A 19,150-nucleotide genomic window follows, 5' to 3' on the forward strand; every position below is an offset into this window, starting at 1 on the left:
AAATTCACAATTTTCCCCTAACAATAACCTCTCTTTTAAGTAAATGTCTTTGTTTATACCTCTACGGTGAGATGCTGTAAGATGGATATCGATCTGGCGATGCTTTTTATCTTTTAGATATTTTGCTCATTCTGCTTGTTACGGTGTTTCACTAATAGCCTTCAGTCCCTCCTCCTGAGCAGTATGCTCAGGAGACATCACTGTGTCAAGGATTATTAAATATACCAGGTAACTAAGTGAGACACTTGGAAAGAATTGCTTGCTAATCTCTGCAGTGAATTTACAGCAGTACTGTAGATTTGTATTGACAGTTTTAGGAGAGGCTGTTGACTGCACAGCAAACCTGGCAAATGCTGACGAGAGGCTGATAGCACTGCTTTATTTTTCTCTGCCCAGTGGCCCTCCTGAAACTGTTCCAAGGCCCTCAGCAGTAACTCAAAACCTTTGTTACTGAGAATGGTAGCAAAACATGTTTAATAAAGCTCATTTTAATAAGTTTTTGCCCACATCTTGTGCAAAGTTCAAGCCATACACTGTCTGATTGAGCTATCAATTGCCTTATAATTCTACCATGCAGCTCTAAAACATTAGCAAGATTAAGTGATGTTGGAGTGATACTGATGAGTAACAAAGTGCATTAGGATTCTAAAAAGACGGTTTCTTTTTACTGGGGCTCAATGAGCTGTGGAAATGCTAACAAGATGCAGTGACTATATCCATTACATAGTGCTTGCTTAAGTCAACAATTTAATATGACATCTTATTAATAAATTTAAACAGAATGTGAGTTACATGTTGATGATTATTAGCAGCTACTTTATAGTTACACGGAAAACAAACCGAACCACTCCCCCCGCCCTAACATTAGCTCATAACGTGCAAAGACAAGAGCATATTCAGGAACGCAGGAAACACTAATAACAATGAACAAGCTAGTGGTGAAATAAGCTAGCTACAGCCTGCACTGCAGATACAGTCATCCGCAGTTCTCACACCGAGCTATTATGCACATAGCCGGTACAGAACAGAGCAAGGGGGCAAAGCTGACTGCAGGCAGTCGGCTGCCCGAGGTCGCACCAAGCTCCCTCTTCCCTGTCTTGGGAGAGCGCTGGAGCATGTGCGTCAGTTCACTGAACCAGGTAAGAAAGCCCTCAAGTATCCAGGACAAGGACGGGTTGAGGCACATGATAACCTGTCTTTCTAAGCTAGGCTAACTAGAAAAGGGACTCCAGGGCACAAATGCAGGACTCTGTTTCCCGTAGGAAAGTCAGAGTATCTGGTTCAGTAATATGAAGCTGTAATGTGAAACAAGGCCTCCTGTAACACCAGAAAACTACACAGGTTCCAAAATCTGCTCCCATTCCTCAGAAATGAAACCTCCACGTTGTTCAACGAAGACCTCAAATGCCAGAATAGCACCAGAAAACCAACCAACCAACCAACCAAAGTTTCCAAACCCACAGCCTACCCCTGTAACGTGTTTCCTAAAGCAGCTAACCCACTTTGTGGAACATTTTCTAAGCAAACTGAATTTCCAGTCTCTGGAGTGTATTTCTTGACTTTTCAGACAGTTTAGAGCCACGTGCAAAAATACCTGTGCAATTGCGGCAGCGGTGGATGCGAAGATGGCATTGTAGAGCACCCAGAGTCCCTTGCCTGGCTGACACACAGCAGCATATAAAGGCCCTACCCATCTGCATAGTTCTCTGTGTGAGAAATACTTCATGGAGATGACATTCCTCTGGCTGCTTTCTGTTTTCCATCACCAAGGAACACTGTCAAAGCCCAGAAGTTATGAACAAACCCAACGTTCTTATGCTCTACAAATGCCAGAACAGTAACACTGTCAGTAAGACAGCCCCGCCTCATCTGAGCCAGCACAGGTGCCCACACATTCCAATATCTGCATCATTTTCATGTGCAAATACACAGATCTGTGCATAATCCACCCAGTCAGGAGATACAGCTGGGATGTAGCATCAGAAAAGTGCTGGTTATCAACCCTGCTTTGGAAGATTTGACCCTCAATATAAGGACAGAGATACGAAGACTAGTTAGGGGAGCGTCACTGTTGTCCCTCTACCGTGGATGGTCTCAAGCACCCTTAAATCCTGCTGTGGCCCTAAAGGCTACCAGTCTGAGGATGACGGTGTCTTTGCAATCTTGCTTTAGTTAGTTCATGTTCCCTTTAGTGCAGAAACAGCAACCGACTGCAAAAGCCAACGTAAACCAATCTTTCTTTAACCACCATTTTATAATCTCAGAAGGGAACACTTGTGTATTTTATTTTCTTTAATGCTGTTGCTATTGAGTTAATTGGGATGATGAGATGGACTTCTCCAGTCATTAAAAACCAGTCACAATTGCAGCATGCGAGAAAGGTGCCGTAGCAACAACCTTACTGCAATAACTCCTTGTTAAATCAGACTCCGATCCTGCAGATGTTGCTGGGCTCCAAAAGACAGCAATTACTGCAGATGCAACGCACATTTTTGAAATTCACAGTACAGTTACTTTCTATCCTAAAGAAGAGTTTATTAATTGTAACACATATCTGAGGTTTGTCTTTATCAGCATTAGAGTCCCACATGAAAATTCCCAGGGTATCAGCTGGCAAAAAAAATCCTCATTGAGTTTACTATTTTAAGCCTCTGAAAATTAAATTCCATATCCTATGGGGGAGAATTGAAATAGTAGGAAGACCCATAAAGAGTTCAGACAGATGGAATAGGAGAGGCCCATTTTAGGATTAGCAGTGATGTAGCTGATGAGAATGAGCCATTCTGGGCGGGCTGTGCGTGTGAAACGCGTACATCACTGCTTGTACCCTGCCTGCCTCCAAGTGTTGCTTTTTCACTTCCCTAAGCAATGAAAAATGCATCCCAAAACAACAGCATGATAATAATAAGCATTGTAGTAATTTTGAAACAATAGAACAGATGGCTTTCAGTTTTTCAAACAAATATGTCACGTCACGGCGTAACAAAAAAAAATAAAATCTAATAGTTAGATGGACAGGAGAATTACACGATGCTTCTGATAAATGATCGAGTGCCTGGATGAAGCGGGAGGCTGGAGGAGGGCTGGGTCCCTATGATTCGATCCAGGCAAGACGGAAATTATGGCAGTGAGCTTGGCGATGCAGCTGGACAGACCGACAGAACTGGGCACTGATGGAGAGAGTGCAGCTCAGCACGGAGAGAGGGGGCCACTGGGGAACAGCGTTAACTCCTGCACTGCTCCCTCAGGGACTGCGGCGAACAGCATTTTCGCCGTCGGAGGCTGGCACAGACGCGTGTGTGAACTTTGTCTCCGCTACCCCTTCTCGCCTCCCCACGCTGCAGTATCCTCTCCACGGGACTGCCCTTACCATTGCGTGGGGGCTTGCCATGCATTCCTGACGTCTCATCCCGGGAGCAGGCTACACCGTTCTCAGCCACGGCTATCGGTAGGTTTTGGGGGGAAATGCAAGGAGTTGGTGTAACCTCTGGAGCTGTTAATACTTTGACACGTGGTTGTCAGAGACCGTCCACGTGCCCGTGGGCTGATGTCCCCCGTTCTCCAGGCCACAGCTGGAATGGCCCTGCTACGGAGAGGGGTCCCGTGCGTGACCTCTCATCTGTCCCAGCAGACCCTGAACCAGAGGGCACCAGACTGTGACTTCTGCAAAGCACAGCTGTCCTGTCCTGGTTGAACCCCAGTCAGCAGCTAAGCACCACTTCCCCCCGGGGGGATGGGGGAGAGAATTGGAAAAAAAAGTAAAACCTGTGGGCTGAGATAAAGACTGTTTAATAGGACAGCAAAGGAAGAGAAAATAATAATAATAATGATAAAAGAATATACAAAACAAGTGATGCACAATGCAATTGCTCACCACCCCCTGATGCCCATCCCATCCCCGAGCAGCGATCGCCGCTCCCCGGCCAGCTCCCCCAGTCTCTATACTGAGCACGACGCCGTATGGTCTGGAATAGCCCTTTGGGCAGTGGGGGTCAGCTGGCCCGGCTGTGCCCCCTCTCGTGCTGGCAGGACATGAGAAGCTGAAAAGCCCTTGCCCAGTGTAAGCACTGCTCAGCAACAACTAAACCGTCAGTGTGGTGTCACATTATTCTCACACTAAATCCAAAACACAGCACTGCACCAGCTACTAGGAGGAAAATTAACTCTGTCCCAGCCAAAACCAGGACATGTCCCCAGGCCTTTGGAAAAGATTCACAGCTGACTATTTGTTCTGTTTTAGTACCCGAGATATATTTGCCACTGGATATTTAGAGAACTGTCAATATAGTATGAGTACTCCTTGAATAAAGCAAAATAAAGCAACAGACACCTTCCTGGGATTTCAGAAATTAAAAAGCAACGAGTAAATCTTTTTTCCCCCCAATAATCCAAAAGAACCACTTTCTTTGCATTGGAACAAGTGAAAAACATGGTTTGCCAGCTCCAAAGATCATAAATATGATCTTTTTAGGATTAAAGCTACAATAGGAAACAGAGATCAAGAGCCAGAATATTTCTACAACTTGTAAATCATGTTCCTGTTTCTCTTTTACAGCTGCTCCTGTAAAAACTAATGCCTTAAGCATCTCTTATGGGATGCTTACAACAAGTCAGAGGTGTTTTGAGGATGTTCTGTGCCCCAGACAAAAGGAGCAATTCCAGGAAATGGGAAGACCCCGCAGGATGAAGAAAAAGGGCTGGAGTCCTGGCAGAGGTGGTTTCCCTGCGTGGAGCTCAGTGCGACGGCCCGGTCAGTGCATTGGCCGTCTGAGCCAGGGGTGAATATTCCGTGCTGGTTTTGAATGGGACACCCCAGGCAGTGTGCGTAGCTGTCACTGTCACATCTTGTAGCTTCTTGAGGTGGCTGCAGTGTTTTCTCTCCTTAAATCCCATATAACACTTCACACTTGTCACCTACATTTCCCTCTCCCGCTGAACTGCGGGAACAATTGTTCCTGTGTGCTGACCCTCATTTCTGTACAGCTGCCAAAAGCCATCCTTGAACATACTCTCTTTCATCTTACAGCTTAAAATTTTGCCTGCAGCCATACCACTGCCTGCAGTCAAATCACCTAAGGCTGAGATCTCATGTCAGCTCTCAGGCTCAGAAAGGTTAGGCACAGTCCGTGCTTGGACAAAGACTGCTGGGAAGCAAAACAAAGCATGACAGCCCATCTTGGAGCCCAACGGTTGTTTTCTTAGCTTATTTTAAGTCTTCCTATTGCTTGGGTTAATCATGGCTTTGCATTTGTTATTGCTGCTCATGCAGCCTTTGACCCCTGAGGCTTGCTCCCTCTCTCCCTACAGACTGCAGGACCTGTTCCGAGTTTGCAAAAGGCACAGTGTTTTCTCTCGTCTTCTACATCGTCATCATGTGTTTCCAGTGAGCTCTGTCTTCTGTGGATGTGCCTTCCCTGTCTTTGGCTAGACCAGTTCTACTAAGCTATGCATCAGTAATCAAAACGATCATCTTTACAAGATAGATAGTGAAGAAATTTTCTGGTGGAGCGATTCTTCAAAACGGCAGGGAAATTCTGGTCCACTGGTATAGCATCTACAGTGCTAACAGCCCTGCCGGCAGGCAGAGATGCATTAGTAATAAACTCAGCTCAGCATAAGTGTGAAGCTTGGTAAAGCCTACATGCCCTGAATTACATGTGAACAAACTTCTTCTCACATGCAGTTCCTCAGAATGCATCATCACCTGGAGAAAGTCTGAGGCGTCATCATGGGGCGATTAATGGCAGGGACTAACGGGATCTCTGCACTGCTGCAGAATATGCCTGCAGGGCTGCCACTGCTCTGCATCGAACAGGCTGCTCTGCCAAATCTTATCCAGGGTTGCAAGATGACATGTGTGCATTGTACTACCTCTGAGACGATATGGCAGAAGACTTGAACTGATCTTATTATCCTCTCTCAATTTCCAACCACTGTAGAGTACAAGAAAACTAACATAGTCTTTTCAATTTATATTTTCCTAACAATATGCTTATGTATGCAATTTTCTCTTTTAAACTTGTTATTTGTTACAGGAGTTGTTGGTCTCTCTTGTCTAGTCTTGGCCTTCTTTACCTGGAAACTTGAACAAGGTAGAGCGAATGAACACGCATCAGAAAACTCCAGATGCATCCCAGTGTGAAATGAGCCAAGAAGTTATCTCACTGTGGGATCCTGTAACCACTGCTCAGCTCAGGAAAATGAAATAATAGTCATGTCTATTGTCGGGTCTGGCAAAGAAATGCGCCACTTCCTACAGGAAAATAGGCCTCATGCAAGGCTAAAGGCAAATAAAATGTCCGTATGCCTACAGACATCAGTCAGGAGCATTCCGAGGGACACTGATCACAAGAGGCGGCTCATTCGCATGCCTCAAGTGCAGGTTGGTGGAGTTGTGCTCCCAAGAGCTTTGCAGAAACGTGCCTGTGAATGATGAAGCAGAGGCCCTGAAAGAGGATTTCTACGGAGCTGTTACTAACCCAAGCAGTCTGGGCCAGTGGGAAGGTTTACAGACTACAGCACTGCATGACCTTTCAAAGATTGATAAAGGTGGATTTTCTTTTAGAAGAGAACAGAGAGGACCGTAAGGGGAGAATCAGAATGAAATTCAAAATTCAGAAGGAAAGAAGGAGTTTGATTGTCATGCATTTAATGAGGCCATATCTGAGTAAATCAGTGGCCATAAGCAAAATTCAGGGACATGTTACACCTCCTGTACACTGGTATACACGGCTATAAAAAACCCCAAAGTAGTGATGACCAGGTCCAAGTAGGAGATTGTCATGGTTTCCTAACCTTGCAGTCAAGTTAAAAGTAAAACCTATGGAGGATAATATTGGACTAATATGAGGTAGGGACAGGAAAGTATTATATTTGGTTTGACTGAAAAGCAGAGGAAAGTACAAAACTCAAGATTTTCCTACTCTATCCTTCAGAAAGCCGATGGATATTTTTAATCAGCAACAAAGTTCTCTTTAAAAAACCCCTCCACTCACTCCGATTACTCACACATGCACAGTACTCCTGAGTAACAGTGTGCCATTGAGGACGGTGGCATTTGAATAGCTTTAACACTAGAGGGGTTATCTTTAGAATAACACGATACTATCACAGCATTCTGCAATACGCTATGTGGAGGGGATCATGAAGGGGATCTTCTACCTCCTAAAGAACAAAAGCAAGAAACGTGCCCTGGTTTTGTAACTGGGATGATGGAGTAGATCAGAAACTTGCCAGAGAGATGCAAAATTTTTTTTTTTAAGTGTTTTTAACAGGAACCCAGATAATACACTGAACCACATTACTTTGAATTTGAAGGCAGTTTAAAAACCAAGGTTTTATTAGTGAAAACAATTTCAGCTGGAGAAAAGAACCTGGTTTGCATCACCATCTCGGAGGCAAGACTTTCTTCCATTCCACATCCCTCTTCCTGTGGTCCTCCTTCGTTCTTCTCTCTGGCTCCCCACACAGGCTCTGCCTTCTCTGAGCAAATCTCCCCAAAAGTTCCCTTCTCAAGAAAATCGTACCAATGTTAAACCATTCTTAAAAGTTTGTATCTTCCTACCACGCAAAAAGAAGAGAGCTAGACAGACTGTTCTTGCAGCCTTTTCACTGCATTGCACACTTTTTCTGAGTGGCATATAAAGCCGACTGTCATCTGTTACCCTTCAGCACTCCCAGATTATCCATCCTGGTTTCACAGAGCAGCGCAACAGCATCCAGCCCACGACCGCGACCTCCTCGGCACCACCACCACCTCCAGCTCTTTCCCCTCGGCACTCCAGTCCGTGTGCCGGCCCGAGAAGGGGGACAGGGCAGCCCTCCCTGCCGGAGCTACACCAGCAGAGGGAGAGGGGAAACGCGCCCCGCGCCACGTCCTGCCTGAGTCACCAGCGGCCGCTCGTCTGCCACGAGAGCTCACTTCCAAAAGCACTTACGCGGCAGTATCTTCTCTTGTCAAAAACGTCCTTAACATTGACAATGAGCTTTTTTAAAAAAGAACATAAACGCCTTGCTCCATCCAGCTGCAGACCAGAGGTCTTTTACAAATCCAGTGCTTATGAGTCCAAGACCTTGCAATCAGATTATGTTCCCAAATCTTTTTTTTTTTTCTTATTTTTCATATTCTGCACCATCTGCAGAATATGCTAATGCATCACCTTTGGAGGCAAAAGAAAGTGAGGAAAACAACCATGATGACAGCGCTCTTTTTCTTTCTTCCAATCTACAGACAAAACTGCCCCAGCTTTCCTGAAAGTTATTAGCATAATTGTGGTGGGAAATTTCAACAAGTCCAAAAACACAAAATAGTTTTTGATTAAAGTATCGGAAAAAATTAAAGGTAATTCAGCTCAAGTAATTTTACTCAATTAACTGAATACTGGTTTTGGTAATGGGAAGAATCAGACAGGAACCACATCTGGTTGCGTCAGAGCCGAACAGAACAACATAGAATGTAAGCGAGAGGAAGGTAAACCAGGAAAAGTTCACTGACCGGAGCAGCCAGTGGTGTTCATGACCTGGAACATAGAGCATGAATTTAATTTAATGTAAAAATTTACATTTACAGTTCTCAAAACCGTGGCTGCTCTCTGTAATGTACAAGTTGCAGTACTTAAAACGTTTCTGTGCTTGGCTTATTACTGTTTGCTTGATACAAAATCTTTTTTTATACCTGCATCTGTTAAATTCTACCTTGAATTCACATCGCTCACTAAGCTTTCTGGTCACCTTTCCCTCATAAAGCACAGGTACCTGCTAAGTTCCTGATGGTAGGGACTGACGGCTGGCTCTCTCCAGGACAGCTGCCCTTCCATTCACAGCCTGGTAGACCGCTTTTAAGATCCCTGGGTGGCAATACCCTTCCCAGTCACTGCATGCTCTCCAAGCAGTTGGCTAGAGCTGCTGGTCAGAAACTAAATTTTAACACAGAAGGTGTTCTGAGCAGATCCAAAATATTCTTAACTCTTTATTTCCTTAACTTCCAAACCTGTGGGTCTGAAAATTTATCATGAAAAGATCCCCTTATGAGGACTAGTCTCTTGGACCAGTCAATGTGTCCTCATTGGTCTTATCTACTCTGCGTTTGAGAGGAGAAGAAGATATTGCTTTAAAAGCAAGAAACACAGTGATAAGTAAATATATATAAGTGTTTTTTCAGGGAACGCAAACACACAAGATCAGTATGCAGAGTTTATCTTACAGCAGCTTAAGAAAAAACCACAAAACAGTGAGAAGTTTTGGGTATTATGAACCGAGAGCAGCTGCCATGAAGAAGAAAGAGGCCCCAGACTGGTCCCTATTTCTCTCAGAAACAGGATTTCTCCTAACTTCTGGCTGTGTGTCCTATCCCCAGCTGTTCCCAGAACAGGGACTGCAGCAATGTGCCACAAATGCCAGGGAGAGGACTTGTGATTGTCTTCAGGTCATTCTGTCTTCTACACACCTCCTGTGCTTGTAGCCTATTAGGGTATCAAGGAATAGCCTCAGAACATGGTATAAAAGTAGCCAGAAGTTTGTACACTGCCGGGGTAACTTGGCTCCTCTTTGTGATGGTACGGATTTTATTTTTCACATGGGGGAAAAAAAAATAATCAATAATTCATAGACAATTCCTACAAAAGTCTGAGAGCAGCAAGTATTTTTCTACTCACTCAGTAATAACTCAAGTCATAATCAAAGTTACATAATTACTTAAATTTTGAATAGCTAAATGTTAATTTACTTTCCTCCTCAATCCACTAACTCTTCTGTATTTCTTGACATACACCATTAACTGTCTCAGGGCTTTCTGCAATGGCACTTGCCTCGGAAACCGGGGCTTTTGGGCAAGCCATGTGAAGTCAGACAGAGGGCTGGCCAAAGCAGAAATACTCGTTTTCCTGCTGCCTCTCCGGCTGCGCGAGGCGGGGGCACTCACCTCAGGACAGGCGTTCCAGCCCCTCATCAGCAGGGCGGAGATGGGCTTGGGGATGGAGTACCCGATGGGCGGGCGGATGTGGTGGTACGCCATGTCGGCCGCTGCCGCTGCTGCGAGCGAACAGTGCGACAGAAACCCGTTAGCACCCAGCAATCACACACGTTCCCAGGAAAACACAACCTATTTACTACTGAAATACACCCCAGCAGGTACAGAAATGCTGAACCATCAAACCTGTAGATAAGGACTTGTAGCCTAAAAGAGGCTTTCCAAGCCATACTGTTTGTAACGATAGCTAAGGCAGTCCATAACCCTGAATGGAAACACATTGCCGTTAAGACTGAGCATGGGTAAAGACAACCTAATTTAGCTTAATACCTAAAAAAAAAAAAAAAAGGCCTTTAGGGGAAAAAATGAGTCAACCTTCAACTCACTTTTCAAAAAATTTATCATCTTCATTATTAAGACAGGGTGACAGGTATACTCCACTTGCAGATAAATTGGTAACTGATCTCTTAAAATAACCCATGGCTAGTTCTGTTCAAGTCTAAGACAAGCATTAATTCTAAGTGTTTGTTTAGTAAAAATCTAGGGAGTGCCTTTTTATAAGTGCAAGCCACTACTGACTGAGACAAAATTGCCACAATGTTTTCCTAATTGGGTTTACACGTTTAGTGAGTCCAAATACCTGGTTAATTCCTCTCATTCCTTTTGAGCAAAAGTTTTTCAGGCCAAAACAAATGTACTTTGAACTCATATCAAAAGCTAAGTAAAATCCTTTGTTTGCCTGACACTTTAAAACGATGTGATCAGAGTATATGGGATATGCAGGGAACTGTACAATTGCAACCATGAGACTGTAACAAGAATGGTCTAGGTTTTTTTTAGCCATATCCCATTCTCATCACGGTATTCATCATAAGAATAGATTAATTTCAGCCATTGTCTGTCCTCATTGCAGCTTTTGTCTGCATAATGATGGTTCAGAATGTTAATATCAGATAAATCCTGTGATATTGCAACTATATGTAGACAGGAGGCGCAAACAGTTTGCCTAATTTTGATTCCACTCTAACAAGGTTTTGAAGGCATGACTCAGATAGTCCCGGATTCATCTTTTGCCTAGCAGACACTATGAAAAGAGGGCAAATGCAAATCAGATTAATATAGCAATGAAAAACGCTCCTTTTTTTTCCTGCCAAAGGTAATGTAAGTGTTATATTACTTCTTGGCAAAATCTTGTCTTACAAAAGTTAATAGGATTTATTCCATCAGTTTAATGGGGTCAGGATTAGAAAAAGAAAGGGAGAAACACACTGTGTCTTTCTGTATACTTCTATAGTACTTTACAAAGTTTGTTTGTGTCACTATTGTTTGGGCTCTCCTTTCACTGTCAGTTGGCTTTTTCTTCAGCTAAAAAAAATGAATCTGTTAAAAAGTACTTTAGAATGACTGAATTAAATGACAAGAATCCACTCTTCTCAAAAATGAACAAAACAGAAGAGAATTTGGGGAGTCCTCAAAACTCTGAACTTAGCGATGCTTTCCAGCCCTGCTATGTGATATCCTTGAACCTCTGAGTAGTCTCTGGTTTGACTGGTTGGGCAGATCCTGCCTTTCTTCTGGGTCAGAGCAACTATAAGCCATGAGAGGAATCAATGACAACCTGTGTACAAAAAAGCTATTTCAATTTGTTCTTTTTTATGGATCAGGGGATCAACTGTAGTAACTGCAGAATGTTAATCAACATCTCCTATATTGGATACCTGTATGTTTATAATCATAACGTGCCATTTCCTAGTGCAAGTGTCATCTTTGCATTATTTTTGCTGTGTGGGATGCAATGGTTCAGTTTCTGAATCTAGTTTCACACGTATAATTTCCAGACATCTGTATCCCTGTGTTTCCCCACAAAATGCTACCCAAAGCTTACTTGCTGACAGTTTTACAGGTGTGAATTGAATGCCAGCTGTGGAAAACAGCCAAGGAAGAGGATCTTCAGGTATCCGAGGGTGTCCTTTCCCCCCAGGCCTTCCAGAATGTCTTTTAAATGGAAGATTGTGCACCAGGTAACTGCCAACATCTACTTCCACATGCAGACTGTGCCTAGAGCACAGAAGGACGCCTTTGCAGTCATGCCTTGTGCAAGCATACATGAGATACACATAACGCATGAATAGAGAACTGAGCCACAGTTCTCGGGAAAGCAGGATAGGATCGGCCTGGGAACCCTTCCTGGGTTTCTAACTGGATGGCAGACCCGCTCATCTCAACGGCAGCTCAAGCAAGCGGGCAACAAACACATCAGCGCATCTGCTGAAGAACCTGCATCCCAGCCACACAACCCCCAAAGGAAAAGTGACAACAAAGACAAAGACCAAACACATCATCCACCTGCACTGATCTGCGAAACCACTCTGTCTGCTTCCGTGAGCACAGTCCTGCTGAGGTGATGCAGTGTGTGTGAAATGCAGCTCTTGCGCCTTCCGTGCACGCCTGCGGACGTGTATTTGTGCTCCACGCTCACGCAGTCTCAGCCTGCTTGTGAATCCCAACTGTTTCCTAAACTGGCTACAAACCTGAGCAGCACTTGCAGTGTAGCCTGGGCCTTAATAATGTAATGATAGGATAATGACACCATTAATTATCAACCGGTTGCCTAATTGCTATATTTGAAGTATATGCAAACTCTCAGGCTGTAAAAACCTCAGCAAAGAAGTAATCTCTGTATTTAATAAATACTAAGTTTTGCATTCTCCAGCAACTTCTCAGAACCATCATGGTTTTTTCACCTTGTCTATTTTACAGGTGATTGCTGAGCACGTTCAGTAGGTTTCCTTACTGACCAGAAGACATGCTGCAGGCTTTGGTTCCATAGGACTGCATGATGTGGACCTCCACAAGCACTATGTTTGACTTAATGATGAAGTGATTTAATTGGGGAATACACCTGTTTTAACAGATGTTCTATTTGATGAATTAAGTAGTGACTTTGATTCAATACCTATGAAAATGTTTATTCATATTCATCAAATAGAAATCTGATGAATGGATATCTTATTCAGTATAGAGCATACCCTTATATAATTGGATACTGTACTAGATTCAGTAGAGAACATGGAATTGCTTTTAATGGGGTGACGACTTTTATTACAATGGGTGACACCTAGTTTTCGTTTTAATCAAATATTCTTTTCAACACCTAATTATTTCAATGGACTTCACCAGAATGGCTTCCTGGACCTCTATGTGGTCCAGGAAAAAAGTCAGTGATGCATAATTAGTGTTCTGCAGATAACATACAAAATTTTCATAAAGAAAATCCCTCACCTTGAAATAAATACTTTGAGGAAAATAGGGGATTTGTATTTAACTGAATAGTCATCATCTGAACATATACCTTAAATGTGGGACTTTTATATAGACTATAAAACTTACAACACCCCCAAAGCTGCTTTTTCCAGAATATATATATAAATCAGGTGTGCACATTCAATATTTTTTTTGTGCGTCAATATATCTTTCACAAGCAGAACAGTTGGAGGTACCACAGAGACTAGGAACTAGTTGTAAACCACGACTGTTGCATCTGAAAAATCACCTGCTTTGTGACCTTGTACAAAGTCTCAGTTTCCTTATCCACGGAAGGGGGAAAATTACACTTACTTGCACCACTGAGAGGACCAAAATTAGGTGCTAGGTGGGCTCACTTTAAGGAGAACAGACCTGCATCAAACCTCAGCATTTCAGAAAACTGCATCCCCACGTTTGCGGACATCAACACAGTCTTTGGAAAAATGTGTTTTATAACAGGATTCAAACAAACTGCTGGTGATCTGGAGATAAGGAAGGACTCATCATTACAGTGGAGGAGAAGGAAAGAGCCCTTCCTTAGGCATAGTGTCTCAGCAAAGAAAGAAGGGACAGAAAATGCTTCTCTTAAAAGCTGCAGAAACAAAAAGCCAGCAAGGCCATGGAAGTCGGGATAAAGGGACCTTATTATTCAGTTGATGTAATACATTTAAAAAAAAGGGCGAGGGGGGGAGAGAAACAGTACTCCTATACCTTTTTTTATGCCCTTTATTTCATTTATGATGCTCCCAGTGCGCTTTAACTCCTCTCGAGTCTTCTAGTCCTATCTAGACCATAATTTGAACAGAGTAAAATGCTTAATTCAGAATTAACTGAGATTAATGTTAGAAACGGTAACCGTATAGAAGGCTTTGATAATATGGATGATGGTGTACTAGAACTGCACCCAGGAATGTATGGTTTGATCTTAAGTTAGATGGCCATGAAACAGGGACCAGTGGAAAAGGAATACAAACATGAAAATGATTCAGAACTGAAACTCAGGTTCACAGCTAAAGGTATTTTATTTCTAGAACCTGAAGTGAAATTGAGTCAGATGTTTGGCTTCTGCATCACTTTAGCAGTTAGAAGTAAAGAGAGATGAAAACCAGCTAATACAGTGTAGAAGGTCATATACCAAGTTGACACACTAATTGCCAATATTAATGACAGCTGCCTTTTGCATGCAAGAGGCTGACCTTCTGAACATGACAAAGGCATCCAAAGGAGTTTAATGGATGTATAATCTCAAAATAGCAGAAAAGTGAATCTTTATTTAATGATTCCCCCAACAGAAACAAAAATAACAAAACAAGGAACGAATCAATAAGTAAAACTTTGCAGGTATCAAAAATGACTTTGAAAAGATAAGAGCAATGCCCTAATGAGAAAAATACATTAGGTTTCATTTAGTATTTGAGTAATTTATAAAGCAATTGACCTAAAAAGGGAATAGCATCTTGATAGGCACCTAAGAAACAGAATTAGACATACAGTTATACACAGACACATAGATGTATGAACACCAAAGGACTATACATTGTTACCGACATTTATATTCTGCTTGGGCATAAAAATTTGTATGAACTAAGAGAAATTCACCTTTTTCAAGGTCAAAATGCTGCCATAGGCCATGCTTTCTCCAAACATCAGAAAACCTCTTTGAGATCCATCTGACAAACTTTGCACATCTCTTCCTCCAGCAACTGTTCTCTTTGTACCCCAAACCCAGTTAAAACACAACAAAAGATCCCCCATCTTTCACAGCCGTTTCAGTTGCTGGGGTGAAAGGTCTCAGTAAGGTTCCTCCAGGCCGTCTCCCATGCGGAGAGAGCTGCACAACACCATGGCCACAGGTCCACCTCCGACCACAGGAGGACAGACCACAGCGGGTGGTGTCGACGGCATGGGGCCCCAAAACCTCTCTCATTACCCATGCTAGCTCTTACCACATCCTGCGGCTCTCTCAACCTCTAACAATTCCTGGCAGACATCAAGAGGTCAAAATCTCAGGGAGTGCAAAGCGCGGTCCCGGAAATGTTGGTTTGCTGCTGCTACCCCACCACTGTTTGCAGCTGCTTTCTTAAGCTACGTGAGAATACGGTCAAGGAGGAGATGTATCAAGGAATGGCTTTACAATCCCGACACCAATGTGAGAGACAAAAGGCCTACAATTAGAGTGACTTATTCTTAATCCTAGAACTGGATAAGAAATTTTAAGTGATGTAGATCTGTAGCAATATATGCGATAATAGTGGGATAGTTCTATGCTTTTCACTGAATGCATAATCTTAGCACTTAATAACAAACTTCACTAAAACATTGGTTAATATACAGTGTAGCTACTTCTCTAGTTCAGAGAAATTTAAATATTAATTCATTGAGCATCTTACCTGGTTTCAGGTGAGCAAATGGAATTTCACCTGTTAACAGCTCCCAGAGGCACAAAGCATAGCTGAAAACATCGGCTTTTATGGTGTACCTTGTACACTGGGTGAACACCTCAGGGGCCATCCACCGTAGGTTCTGTGCATCAGAAAACATCAATAATACATTAACAGTGTTTACTTCCTCATATACGCATCTTTTCCTGGATTTGTATGTTTGTTTTCCTTTCTTTTCTTATTTGCTTGCCTCCATTGCTCCATAAAATAACTGGTAAATTTGCCAGGAAAAATTTTCACCCAGCTTGCAAAATCCAAGGCAGCATATTATTGCACGCTATACATAACAGCATTAGTACGGTAGCTGTCTCAACCTCCTAAAGCCAGACTGATCAGGCTTTAAACATGAGACTAGTGCTAGAATAAAAGCAGAACACCCAGCCTCAAAGTCTGGAGACCACATCATGAGGTCCGAGCGTGTCATCTAATACCAATCAACTGCTGGTCCAGAGGGGTCGGTGCCTCCTCTCTTGGCATCTCCCTGCTTTCTGCAAAGCCCAGTTCTGAGGCTGCTTCACAAGCAACCAGCCTCCAGCTGGAGCAATGAGTTCAGGGTGTTTTTGCCATTTCCTTGCACCTCAGTAACTTAATCTACGTTCTTTACAAGACAGGTCTTCTCAGTGAGACATCTTCAAACCCCAGCAGGACCCAGGGCTGCAGCAGCAGTGCTCACTCCTCACACAGTGAGCGCACATTACAATTTGTTAAAAAGACGATTGTCAAACCCTGGTTTTAGCATCACCCATCCTATTCCACAATTAGTCATTATGATGATGCAACCTTTCATGACCATGGAGTGACACACAGAATGCACCTGGAGTAAAACTTAGGAAGACAACAATACTGCCTTGTAAAGCTGACTCTCTGTGAGCAATAGGCTTGTAATGGAGAAAAGAACTCTGAAAGAAAATCAGTGTTGAATAACTAATTCCCTATTAGAAATAGGAACCACCTGCCAGCACCATGTGTATGTGAGTGGGGAAGGGTGGATTAAAAAATGACACTTTACTAGGGATTTTGGGGGCAATAGAGCTCCAAAGACAACCTTATAAAGCATTATTTTCTGTTACAGATATTATATATTCACTCATATCTGCTATTAAAGAGGCTTAAAGGAAAAAAAAATCCACAAAGAAACATTAAAAGAGACAAAATACTATCCCAGTTCATCTTTTCCAACAAAAATATTTCTAATGTCATTTTCTCCTAAGCTGAGTTTGCCTGTATGTTTTATACTAATTATGTGGAACAAAGCAAGAAACAAACCCCAGGTTGTTTTGTCATGTTGTCTTCATCCAGGGATTGCAAAAATCTAGATTCTGAAACACACAGAACAAAAAAAAATTACTGTCAAGCCAACACAGATACCCACCTTATGATACAAAAGTATTGATAAAAAGTGGTGGTGGTTTTTTTTTGTTTTGTTTTTGTTTTTTTAATAACTCTGGGGTTTTGAGACTCCAGGAGAACTGTGATAGCTCTTTTTCAACAAGGATGCGTACAGCCAATGAGGCTTCTGAAACCTGCATGCCAAATTCAGCACTGGCATAAATCTACAAAGCTCCATGGACATTAATAGCAGTTTACAGCAGCTGAGGGTCCGGCTCAGAATCTGTGACCTCATGGTTATTGGTACTGGTTAATATAACTGTATCTAGATTTACAACAAACAGTCACTGAGCCCTGCATTAGAATGCAATCCCACAGAAGCCTGTCAGTCTTATTTAATGTCAGAAAAGCAGCCCACCTAAAAATGACAAGATCTTGCAGGAATATAGTGAAGGTAGTATATACTACATTTTGTGATACATAAATAAGTCCCCAAGCAGGACTTAGATGCCTTTGACATACCAGAAAAATACACTTAAGCGTGCATCTGTATGAATAAGAGCATTGTCAGCAACGGCCCAGACAAGCAGCTACTCCCATGCGGTCCAAGCCTTGTGCTATCTCCTTGCTTCAGCAGGCTGGATAACAACAGGGCTGGGTCAGCACTGGGTCCCTCACAGAGGCGGTCATGCTGCCAGCACCCTCCTCCTGTGTTAAGGGGATGTTCACGCGTCTCTACTGATCACATCTGAGGTGATATTGCACAGCGACAATGGCCATGTCTTAAGTCAAGTAGTTCCTGAGGAGTTAGGTCAAACTCAGCACCCTAAACTCCACCCTTGCACCAACAAGAATGCATTCCCATGGAGCTTGGCCGACAAACACCATGACAATGCACGAAACACAGATTCATAAAGTATAGCCCAGTCTAATTTTGAGCACAAAGTTACTAAGGTCCGTAACTGAAATAACGAGCTACATTCTGCTCTTTTAACTAAAATGAAGGAAACCTGTCCTATTGCCATGGGGCTTGGCTGCCAACAGGCAGACTTGCACAATAACACCATCCTCAGATCCTGAGCCCTTGCCATGAAAGAGGAGGGCACGTCTTCTGTTACAGGCATTTTCACTCACCTTCTTCCTCTAACCTACTGCTAGAACTCAAACTGAGATGCAACCACCTCACTGTCATCTGGGCTCCCTTCTCAGATAAACAGTGGGGAACTCCACAGCACCTGCTAACTAAGACGAGATAAAAAATAGGGGTATTCTCAACCCTAAAAGCCTTTTGTGTCCTCTCATAATAACAAAATGAAGAGCAACCTCCTCACCATTTTCTTAGTCAGCACATGTTCAGGTTTAGAGAATTTGAGGTTAATTTATGAATGTTTCATAAAAACTCCTTACCTCCAAAATCAGCAACAACTGCATGACCATCCTCATACAGGAGAATATTGTGACTGGGGAAAAAAATATATTTTTATAGGTAATTGTTTAGTAGTGTCTTAAAGAGCGTGAAAATTTTACAGTTTTTGTTCATAGCTAAACTCTTGAGGAGTTCAAATCACCTGCTTAAGTAGATAAATGTCTATAGATAAACCACTTTCAGCCACATCTCATATTTATTGCTATAAAGTACACATTAACCCTGAGAAGGCAAACCCAATAGCTTCATAAATGAGAATGTCAATTTCTAATCAATACCAGAGCAAAACAATTTCTGTAATTAGTTACAGATCAAGTATAACAGCTTTATTCAATATGTGCACTGAATGGCAGTGATGAAGTGAAAAAAATATTTGAATATTTGAAACACAGTGATGGCCTTTAAATAAAATTACACGGACTGATTCTTTTCTCTTTCAAGGCTTACGTAAGCATAAATTCATAGTGGTAATTCCTAATTTATGCAGATGTATAGAAGGGAAGGAACAGATCTGAAGAGTCCATATAGAATGGATCACTAGAAGCCATACACTAGAAGCCATAAGAAATCCATTAAGCTAGGGAAAAAAAAATGACAACACAATGGTAAGTCCCATTCAATTTAATAACCACACTTAATAATGCAAATGTTACTTTTGTGACACAAAGGTACTTTATTTCT

The 19,150-nt window shown here is 42.5% G+C and overlaps 1 protein-coding gene across 1 annotated transcript in view; it reads right to left on the bottom strand.

The window, feature by feature from the left end:
• Window positions 1-19,150, bottom strand: part of TNNI3K (TNNI3 interacting kinase) — a 97,006-nt gene that overhangs the window by 16,800 nt on the left and 61,056 nt on the right. The window contains exons 18-21 of the mRNA XM_072867333.1: window positions 18,451-18,503; window positions 16,981-17,033; window positions 15,664-15,796; window positions 9,920-10,029 (exon numbers count right to left, since the gene is read on the bottom strand). Of these exons, the coding sequence (XP_072723434.1) occupies window positions 9,920-10,029; window positions 15,664-15,796; window positions 16,981-17,033; window positions 18,451-18,503 (349 nt within the window). The remainder of the gene's footprint in view (window positions 1-9,919; window positions 10,030-15,663; window positions 15,797-16,980; window positions 17,034-18,450; window positions 18,504-19,150) is intronic.

Source organism: Ciconia boyciana, chromosome 7 (genome assembly GCF_034638445.1).
Source record: "Ciconia boyciana chromosome 7, ASM3463844v1, whole genome shotgun sequence".
NCBI lineage: Eukaryota > Metazoa > Chordata > Aves > Ciconiiformes > Ciconiidae > Ciconia > Ciconia boyciana.